This window comes from Oncorhynchus kisutch, linkage group LG15, assembly GCF_002021735.2.
Source record: "Oncorhynchus kisutch isolate 150728-3 linkage group LG15, Okis_V2, whole genome shotgun sequence".
Lineage (NCBI taxonomy): Eukaryota > Metazoa > Chordata > Actinopteri > Salmoniformes > Salmonidae > Oncorhynchus > Oncorhynchus kisutch.
Window position 1 is genome coordinate 90,677,533 of NC_034188.2, and position 10,855 is coordinate 90,688,387.

Here is a 10,855-nt window from a genome sequence, read left to right on the forward strand (position 1 = left end):
TTTAATTTTGAGGAACCACTATGTATGGTTAAGCCTATTCCTGAGGGGAAAAAAGCATTTAAAAGCTCTTTCACATCATGTTTCACCTCCTAAATCTGGTGATAGAAGGAATCGATGCCAGTTGAATCTGGTGATAGAAGGAATCGGTGCCAGTTGAATCTGGTGATAGAAGGAATCGGTGCCAGTTGAATCTGGTGATAGAAGGAATCGATGCCAGTTGAATCTGGTGATAGAAGGAATCGATGCCAGTTGAATCTGGTGATAGAAGGAATCGGTGCCAGTTGAATCTGGTGATAGAAGGAATCGATGCCAGTTGAATCTGGTGATAGAAGGCATCGATGCCAGTTGAATCTGGTGATAGAAGGAATCGATGCCAGTTGAATCTGGTGATAGAAGGCATCGATGCCAGTTGAATCTGGTGATAGAAGGCATCGATGCCAGTTGAATCTGGTGATAGAAGGAATCGATGCCAGTTGAATCTGGTGATAGAAGGAATCGGTGCCAGTTGAATCTGGTGATAGAAGGAATCGGTGCCAGTTGAATCTGGTGATAGAAGGAATCGATGCCAGTTGAATCTGGTGATAGAAGGAATCGATGCCAGTTGAATCTGGTGATAGAAGGAATCGGTGCCAGTTGAATCTGGTGATAGAAGGAATCGATGCCAGTTGAATCTGGTGATAGAAGGCATCGATGCCAGTTGAATCTGGTGATAGAAGGAATCGATGCCAGTTGAATCTGGTGATAGAAGGCATCGATGCCAGTTGAATCTGGTGATAGAAGGCATCGATGCCAGTTGAATCTGGTGATAGAAGGAATCGATGCCAGTTGAATCTGGTGATAGAAGGAATCGGTGCCAGTTGAATCTGGTGATAGAAGGAATCGGTGCCAGTTGAATCTGGTGATAGAAGGAATCGATGCCAGTTGAATCTGGTGATAGAAGGAATCGATGCCAGTTGAATCTGGTGATAGAAGGAATCGATGCCAGTTGAATCTGGTGATAGAAGGAATCGATGCCAGTTGAATCTGGTGATAGAAGGCATCGATGCCAGTTGAATCTGGTGATAGAAGGCATCGATGCCAGTTGAATCTGGTGATAGAAGGCATCGATGCCAGTTGAATCTGGTGATAGAAGGCATCGATGCCAGTTGAATCTGGTGATAGAAGGAATCGATGCCAGTTGAATCTGGTGATAGAAGGAATCGATGCCAGTTGAATCTGGTGATAGAAGGCATCGATGCCAGTTGAATCTGGTGATAGAAGGCATCGATGCCAGTTGAATCTGGTGATAGAAGGCATCGATGCCAGTTGAAGTTCTCTCGTTTTTACTGTCCATTTTTTTTCTTCATCCATTTCCTTCTCGTTTCTCAGAATATCTTCCTGACAGACGATGGCACGGTGAAGCTGGGTGACTTTGGCTCAGCCTGTGTTCTGAACAGGTACAAGAAGATGCTTCGTGCGCTAATTCTGGTTCTATATTACTATAATTATTCACTGAGTATACATAACATTAAGAACAACTTCCTAATATCAAGTTGCACCCCCCACCCCTTTCGCCCTCGGAACAGCCTCAGTTTGTCGGGTCATGGACTCCACAAGGTGTGAAAAGCGTTCCACAGGGATGCTGGCCCATGTTGACTCCAGTTGACCCCCACATGTTGACTCCAATGTTTCTCACAGTTGTGTGAAGTTGTCTGGATGTCCTTTGGGTGGTGAACCATTCTTGATACACATGGGGAAACGGTTGAGTGTGAAAAACCCAGCAGCGTTGCAGTTCTTGACACAAACCGGTGCGCCTGGCACCGAATACCATACCCTGTTCAAATGCACTTAAATATTTTGTCTTGCCCGTTCACCCTCTGAACGACACACAGACACAATCCATGTCTCAATTATAAATCCTTCTTCAACCCGTCTCCTTCCCTTCATCTACATACCAAACATACCCCCCCACCACCACACCCCCCACCACCACATACACAATCCATCTCTCAATTGTCTCAAGGCTTATAAATCCTTCTTCAACCCGTCTCCTCCCTTTCAATCTACACTGATTTTGAAGTGGATTTAACAAGTGACATCAATAAGGGATCGTAGCTTTCACCTGGATTCACCTGGTCAGTCGATGTCATTGGAAGAGCAGGTGTTCCTAATGTTTTGTAAACTCGGTGTATAATAAATAGTGTTTTTTAGATGTTATTTCTCTGTGCTTTAATGACCCGTATCCTGTGTCGCAGTGCGAAGGCCTACGCTCACACGTACGTAGGAACGCCTTACTATGTGTCTCCAGAGATCTGGGACAGTAAGCCGTACAACAACAAGAGGTAGGGGTCATAATTACCTGTACAATGACATCCCTATTGATCAATGATTTATATTTAAGCAATAAGGCCCCGAGGAAGGTGTGGTAAATGGCTAATATATCATTGTTGCACCCCCCACCCCTTTCGCCCTCGGAACAGCCTCAGTTTGTCGGGTCATGGACTGTGGTAAATGGCTAATATATCATTGTTGCACCCCCCACCCCTTTCGCCCTCGGAACAGCCTCAGTTTGTCGGGTCATGGACTGTGGTAAATGGCTAATATATCATTGTTGCACCCCCCACCCCTTTCGCCCTCGGAACAGCCTCAGTTTGTCGGGTCATGGACTGTGGTAAATGGCTAATATATCATTGTTGCACCCCCCACCCCTTTCGCCCTCGGAACAGCCTCAGTTTGTCGGGTCATGGACTGTGGTAAATGGCTAATATATCATTGTTGCACCCCCCACCCCTTTCGCCCTCGGAACAGCCTCAGTTTGTCGGGTCATGGACTGTGGTAAATGGCTAATATATCATTGTTGCACCCCCCACCCCTTTCGCCCTCGGAACAGCCTCAGTTTGTCGGGTCATGGACTGTGGTAGATGGCTAATATATCATTGGCTAAAGGACACAGGATACAGCCCTTAGCCGTGGTATACTGACCATATACCACAACCCCCCTGAGATGCCTTATTGCTGTTATAAACTGGTTACCAACGTAATTAGAGCAGTACAAATACATGTTCTGTCATACCCCTTGGTATACGGTCTGATATACCACGGCTTTCAGCCAATCAGCATTCAGGGCTCGAACCACCCTGTTTATAATTCTGATTAACCCTACAATCTACTGTATCGAAGTAATATATATATTTGTGAATTATCCATTTTGTAATAGTTTAATTTTAAATTTAGGGATGTGTGAACTCTGTCATTGTTACCGTGATGTGTGATTCCCATGCCATCTCTCGTGTGTGTGTGTGTTACAGCGATGTGTGGTCTCTCGGCTGTGTCCTCTACGAGCTCTGCACCCTGCGACACCCGGTACTCACACACTCTCACACACTGTCTCGTCTGTCTAAATAGTGTGTGTGTGTGTACAGTGGTTCAGCTGACTCCTGAAAGAACCATTGTTTCATAGTGAAGGGAAGGACGGTGTCTTCAGCAGAGTTGAATTAGGATGTGTCCCAGCCCAGGGAGATGTAGCTGTCTGGAGCCTGTAGCCGTCTGTCTGGAGCTTGTAGCCGTCTGTCTGGAGCCGTAGCCTGGAGCCGTAGCTGTCTTGAGCCGTAGCCATCTGTCTGGAGCTTGTAGCTGTCTGCCTGGAGCCGTAGCCTGAAGTCATAGCCTGTAGCTGTCTGTCTGGAGCCTGTAGCCGTCTGTCTGGAGCCTGTAGCCGTCTATCTGGAGCCGTAGCCTGTAGCTGTCTGTCTGGAGCCGTAGCCTGTAGCTGTCTGTCTGGAGCCGTAGCCTGTAGCCGTCTATCTGGAGCCGTAGCCTGTAGCTGTCTGTCTGGAGCCGTAGCCTGTAGCTGTCTGTCTGGAGCCGTAGCCTGTAGCTGTCTGTCTGGAGCCGTAGCCGTCTATCTGGAGCCGTAGCCTGTAGCTGTCTGTCTGGAGCCGTAGCCTGTAGCTGTCTGTCTGGAGCCGTAGCCTGTAGCTGTCTGTCTGGGGCCGTAGCCTGTAGCTGTCTGTCTGGAGCCGTAGCCTGTAGCTTTCTGTCTGGAGCCTGTAGCCGTCTGTCTGGAGCCGTAGCTGTCTGGAGCCTGTAGCCGTCTGTCTGGAGCTTGTAGCCGTCTGTCTGGAGCCGTAGCCTGGAGCCGTAGCTGTCTTGAGCCGTAGCCATCTGTCTGGAGCTTGTAGCTGTCTGCCTGGAGCCGTAGCCTGAAGTCATAGCCTGTAGCTGTCTTGAGCCATAGCCTGTAGCTGTCTGTCTGGAGCCTGTAGCCGTCTGTCTGGAGCCTGTAGCCGTCTATCTGGAGCCGTAGCCTGTAGCTGTCTGTCTGGAGCCGTAGCCTGTAGCTCTCTGTCTGGAGCCGTAGCCTGTAGCCGTCTATCTGGAGCCGTAGCCTGTAGCTGTCTGTCTGGAGCCGTAGCCTGTAGCTGTCTGTCTGGAGCCGTAGCCTGTAGCTGTCTGTCTGGAGCCGTAGCCGTCTATCTGGAGCCGTAGCCTGTAGCTGTCTGTCTGGAGCCGTAGCCTGTAGCTGTCTGTCTGGAGCCGTAGCCTGTAGCTGTCTGTCTGGAGCCGTAGCCTGTAGCTGTCTGTCTGGAGCCGTAGCCTGTAGCTGTCTGTCTGGAGCCGTAGCCTGTAGCTGTCTGTCTGGAGCCGTAGCCTGTAGCTTTTTGTCTGGAGCCTGTAGCCGTCTGTCTGGAGCCGTAGCTGTCTTGAGCCGTAGCCATCTGTCTGGAGCTTGTAGCCGTCTGTCTGGAGCCGTAGCCTGGAGCCGTAGCCTGTAGCTGTCTTGAGCCATAGCCTGTAGCTGTCTTGAGCCATAGCCTGTAGCTGTCTTGAGCCATAGCCTGTAGCTGTCTTGAGCCATAGCCTGTAGCTGTCTTGAGCCATAGCCTGTAGCTGTCTGTCTGGAGCCTGTAGCTGTCTGTCTGTAGCCGTAGCTGTCTGTCTGAAGCCGTAGCTGTCTGTCTGAAGCCGCAGCTGTCTGTCTGGAGCCGCAGCTGTCTGTCTGGAGCCGTAGCCTGTAGCTGTCTGTCTGGAGCCGTAGCCTGTAGCTGTCTGTCTGGAGCCGTAGCCTGTAGCTGTCTGTCTGGAGCCGTAGCTGTCTGTCTGGAGCCGTAGCTGTCTGTCTGGAGCCGTAGCTGTCTGTCTGGAGCCGTAGCTGTCTGTCTGGAGCCGTAGCCTGTAGCTGTCTGTCTGGAGCCGTAGCTGTCTGTCTGGAGCCGTAGCTGTCTGTCTGGAGCCGTAGCCTGTAGCTGTCTGTCTGGAGCCGTAGCCTGTAGCTGTCTGGAGCCGTAGTCTGTAGCTGTCATTCTTGTGTTTCCAGGACTCCTCTTAAACCTCTGTTCTCCCTCCCCGTCTCAGTTTCAGGCTCCTAGTTGGAAGAGTCTGATCATGAAGGTGTGCCGTGGTTCCTACCCTCCTCTTCCCCAACACCTGCCCTATGAGCTGCACTACCTGGTCAAACAGATGTTCAAGACCAACCCCAAAGACCGTCCGTCCCTCCACACCATCCTCACGTCTCACCGCATAGCCGGTCTCCTGCACCGACACCTGCCCAACAAGGTACTGCATATCAGCCCAGTACAGCCCCCTACCCACGAGACACCAGCCCCTACCCACGAGACACCAGCCCCTACCCACGAGACACCACCTCCTACCCACGAGACACCACCCACGAGACACCAGCCCCTACCCACGAGACACCAGCCCCTACCCACGAGACACCAGCCCCTACCCACGAGACACCAGCCCCTACCCACGAGACACCACCCCCTACCCACGAGACACCACCCCCTACCAGAGCATGTGAGGTGGAGTTGAGGGGTCGGAAATCCCGCTCATCGCTCGTGGAGCGTTGCTTCGATCCATTCATTAAAATCAGAATTTAACCAAAAACGAAGCTATTTTTTTTTTTTGTGGCTACCTAGACCTACCATTTAACCAACACCCATCTATTGTTGTGGCTACCTAGACCTACCATTTAACCAACACCCATCTATTGTTGTGGCTACCTAGACCTACCATTTAACCAACACCCATCTATTGTTGTGGCTACCTAGACCTACCATTTAACCAACACCCATCTATTGTTGTGGCTACCTAGACCTACCATTTAACCAACACCCATCTATTGTTGTGGCTACCTAGACCTACCATTTAACCAACACCCATCTATTGTTGTGGCTACCTAGACCTACCATTTAACCAACACCCATCTATTGTTGTGGCTACCTAGACCTACCATTTAACCAACACCCATCTATTGTTGTGGCTACCTAGACCTACCATTTAACCAACACCCATCTATTGTTGTGGCTACCTAGACCTACCATTTAACCAACACCCATCTATTGTTGTGGCTACCTAGACCTACCATTTAACCAACACCCATCTATTGTTGTGGCTACCTAGACCTACCATTTAACCAACACCCATCTATTGTTGTGGCTACCTAGACCATTTGGGTTTTGAAGTATTGAAACCAAACCATATGATTTGGTGATTTTGAAAATGATTTTAATTAACATGAAAAAGGTGAATGGACGAAGTGCTCGTCATTTCAAACAAGGAGCCTAAGAAGCAACAAAAATGAACGATTTATTTATCTATTTCAATTATTTCAAGACTATAGCCTACAAAATAAATACATTGTGAAGAATTTGCGACACTGGCGGCTGGCAGGGAGTCAGGGAGGCAGGGAGTCAGGGAGTCAGGGCACCGCATTTAAACAACATTTTGTTTTATTAAATCATTATAGTCTATATATAGGCTGTGACTGAAATTAAACCAAAAAAAATACCTTGTTAGGCTGAGTGCCTTTTGAATTCATTTTTTAGAAACACCAATTTGTCCGGATTCAGTGGCTTCAGGCTCACGGGATGGTGGCTGGAGAGCAGGATATCGGAGGAGAATATCCTCTCCTCACTTACAGAGCCACTTGGGAAATGATAAACACCCTTTTGACCACTCTTGTCTGGAGATGTACCCTGTAGCTGTCTGGAGCCGTAGCCTGGAGCCGTCTGTCTGGAGCCGTAGCTGTCTGGAGCTTGTAGCCGTCTGTCTGGAGCCGTAGCCTGGAGCCGTAGCTGTCTTGAGCCATAGCCTGTAGCTGTCTGTCTGGAGCCTGTAGCTGTCTGTCTGGAGCCTGTAGCTGTCTGTCTGAAGCCTGTAGCTGTCTGTCTGAAGCCGTAGCTGTCTGTCTGAAGCCGTAGCTGTCTGTCTGAAGCCGTAGCTGTCTGTCTGAAGCCGTAGCTGTCTGTCTGAAGCCGTAGCTGTCTGTCTGAAGCCGTAGCTGTCTGCCTTTTGACCTCTCTTGCCAGGCTGTTCTACATTTATTTTGATATATAATTTCTTTCTATAGGTAGGCCTAAATGTTTTTAGGTAAAATACCCCGATCAAAAATCGAAAGCTCCTAAATGTTGCACTTTTGTATAGATAATAGAACACAAACTAACAAACGGTTTAAGAGGTCTAATAGTTTGGTTTATAAATACTTTGCTACAATGACACACACTTTAGTTATCTACCCACCTCGTTCCTCTCTTTCAGCATGTAGTAAGTACACCATCACGCTTTCGGGATAACGTGTCTTTTCAGATTCCACAATGATTCTTTAGTTGTGGACATTACATCACCGCACTCCCTCTCTTGGTCTTTGTAGGTCACCTTGATTTTGTGTTTCAAAAATATATATTTATATATTTTTGTTTGTAATTTACACCCCTTTTTCTCCCCAAATTAGATATTTTCTCATCGTTTCAACTCTCCGACGGGAGGCGAAGTTGGAGTCGTGCGTCCTCCGAAACATGACCCGCCAAACCGCGCATGACTCCACCTTCGCCTCCCGTCGGGGAGTTGTAGCGATGAGAAAAGATCTTAACCCGGAAGTCAGCCGCACCGATCTTAACCCGGAAGTCAGCCGCACCGATCTTAACCCGGAAGTCAGCCGCACCGATCTTAACCCGGAAGTCAGCCGCACCGATCTTAACCCGGAAGTCAGCCGCACCGATCTTAACCCGGAAGTCAGCCACACCAATGTGTCTGAGGAAACACTTTCCACCTGATGACCGTAGTCAGCCTGCAGGTGCCCGGCCCGCCACCAGGAGTCGCAAGAGCGCGACGAGCCAAGTAAAGCACCCCTCCCCCCGGACAAACCCTTCCCTATGCTGGGCCAATTTTGCACCTCCCTATTGGACTCCCGATCACGGCCGGTTGTGACACTTGCGGTCGGAGGCCGAACAGTTACCGTACCAGGATGCTCTCGATGGTGCAGATGTAGGACTTTTTTTTAAGATCTGGGGACTCATGCCAAATATTTTATCAGTCTCCTGAAGGGGGAAAGGTGTTGTCGTGCCCTCTTCCCGACTGTCTTGGTGTGTTTGGACCATGATAGTTTGTTGGTGATGTCGATGTTAATGGGGGCCTGTACGGCCCTCCGTTTCTTATAGTCCACGATCAGTTCCTTTGTCTTGCTCACATTGAGAGAGAAGTTGTTGTCCTGGCACCACACGGCCAGGTCTCTGACCTCCTCCCTATATGCTGTCTCATTGTTGTCGGTGATCAGGCCACTGTTGTGCTGTCAGCAAACCTAATTATGGTGTTGGAGTTGTGCTTGGCCACGCAGTTGTGGGTGAACAGGGAGTACAGGAGGGGACTGAGCACGCATCCCTGGGGAGCTCCAGTGTTGAGGATCAGTGTGGCAGACGTGTTGCTACCTACCCTCACCACCTGGGGGCGGCCCTTCAGGAAGTCCAGGATCCAGTTGCAGAGGGAGGTGTTTAGTCCCAGAATCCATAGCTTAGTGATGAGCTTTGAGGGCACTATGGTGTTGAACGCTGAGCTGTAGTCAATGAACAGCATTCTCACATAGGTTTTCCTTTTGTCCAAGTGTGAAAGGGCAGTGTGGAGTGCAATGGAGATTGCATCATCTGTGGATCTGTTGGGGCAGTATGCAAATTGGAGTGGGTCTAGCGTTTCTGGGATAATGGTGTTGATGTGATCCATGACCAGTCTTTCAAAACACTGCATGGCTGCTGACGTGAGTGCTACGGGTCGGTAGTCATTTAGGCAGGTTACCTCAGCATTCTTGGGCACAGGGACTATGGTGGTCTGTTTGAAACATGATGGTATTACAGACTCCGCCAGGTTGAAAATGTCAGTGAAGACACAGTTGGTCCGTGCATGCTTGAGCATGTTTCAGTCTGCCTTTCCTCTGTTTCTATCTCTCTCTCGCTCGGTCTCTTTGCTAATAATGCAAGTGTGTGTTCAGTCTTCGGTCTGTTGGGAAGTAGAGTATCCTAGCCTATTCATGGCACCACCTTCGGGGATACAGCGGTGTCTTTGGCGGTGTCTTGCGAGGTTAGACATATATATATATATATGACACACAAACATATAACTATATTACAATAGGCAACCAGTAGCCTTTATCGATTGCCTTTGTCATACATAATGGAATATGGCCTCTTGAAAGTGCCCTCGACTATAGCAAGTCTGTCTGTTAGGCTACACAACGTTTTAGAAGAAACCTTCTTCTCTGGAGATATGAACGAGCATTTTACTGGTCTGTAAAGGCATGAGGTTTCTGAAGAGGCACTTAACGTTCAGGCGACCAGAACTGTCAATTAAAATCATCTTGAGCTGTTGCTGTGCGCAGGCCAATCTCCCCCTAAAAATTAAAAATAAACACATTTTAAAATTAGTTAAATATCATGACTTACCAAGACATTTAGTAGAAATAAAACACAACTAGCTACCATACCATAAAAAAACACACAGCAGCACATCAATTAGCGACGTTTATCAGGGGGGGGAAAATACATTGTGATAAAATGTAGAATTTACCATTTAAAATCTGTCTGCCTCTGTCTGCCTCTGTCTGTCTGCCTCTGTCTGCCTCTGTCTGTCTCTGTCTGTCTCTGTCTGCCTCTGTCTCTGTCTGCCTCTGTCTGCCTCTGTCTGTCTGTCTGTCTGTCTGTCTGTCTGTCTCTGTCTGTCTCTGTCTGTCTCTGTCTGTCTCTGTCTGCCTCTGTCTGTCTCTGTCTGTCTCTGTCTGGCTCGGTCTGTCTCTGTCTGCCTCTGTCTGTCTCTGTCTCGGTCTGTCTCTGTCTGCCTCTGTCTGCCTCTGTCTGTCTCTGTCTGCCTCTGTCTGCCTCTGTCTGTCTCTGTCTGCCTCTGTCTGCCTCTGTCTGTCTCTGCCTCTGTCTGCCTCTGTCTGCCTCTGTCTGCCTCTGTCTGTCTCTGTCTGTCTCTGTCTGTCTCTGTCTGTCTCTGTCTGTCTCTGTCTGCCTCTGTCTGTCTGTCTGTCTCTGTCTGCCTCTGTCTGCCTCTGTCTCTGTCTGCCTCTGTCTGCCTCTGTCTCTGTCTGCCTCTGTCTGCCTCTGTCTCTGTCTGCCTCTGTCTGCCTCTGTCTGTCTCTGTCTGTCTCTGTCTGTCTCTTTCTCTGTCTGCCTCTGTCTGTCTGCCTCTGTCTGCCTCTGTCTGTCTCTGTCTGTCTCTGCCTCTGTCTGCCTCTGTCTGTCTCTGTCTGTCTCTGTCTGTCTCTGTCTCTGTCTGCCTCTGTCTGTCTCTGTCTGTCTCTGTCTGCCTCTGCCTGTCTCTGTCTGTCTCTGTCTGCCTCTGTCTGCATCTGTCTGCCTCTGTCTGTCTCTGTCTGCCTCTGTCTGCCTCTGTCTGTCTCTGTCTGCCTCTGTCTGTCTCTGTCTGCCTCTGTCTGCCTCTGTCTGTCTCTGCCTCTGTCTGCCTCTGTCTGCCTCTGTCTGCCTCTGTCTGCCTCTGTCTGTCTCTGTCTGTCTCTGTCTGTCTCTGTCTGTCTCTGTCTGTCTCTGTCTGCCTCTGTCTGTCTGTCTGTCTCTGTCTGCCTCTGTCTGCCTCTGTCTCTGTC

The 10,855-nt window shown here is 49.3% G+C and overlaps 1 protein-coding gene across 7 annotated transcripts in view; it reads left to right on the forward strand.

Moving 5' to 3' along the window:
* Nucleotides 1-10,855, forward strand: part of nek3 (NIMA related kinase 3) — an 85,540-nt gene that overhangs the window by 42,494 nt on the left and 32,191 nt on the right. For 5 of the 7 annotated variants that reach the window (XR_004203220.1, XR_004203219.1, XR_004203221.1 and 2 more), the window contains exons 6-9: nt 1,369-1,436; nt 2,235-2,321; nt 3,288-3,342; nt 5,335-5,535. Coding sequence is in view for 4 of the 7 variants with exons in the window: in XM_031791286.1 (XP_031647146.1) it covers nt 1,369-1,436; nt 2,235-2,321; nt 3,288-3,342; nt 5,335-5,535 (411 nt within the window). In the remaining 3 variants the exon portion in view is untranslated. The remainder of the gene's footprint in view (nt 1-1,368; nt 1,437-2,234; nt 2,322-3,287; nt 3,343-5,334; nt 5,536-10,855) is intronic. The other 2 variants (XM_031791288.1, XM_031791287.1) reach the window with 1 other exon arrangement.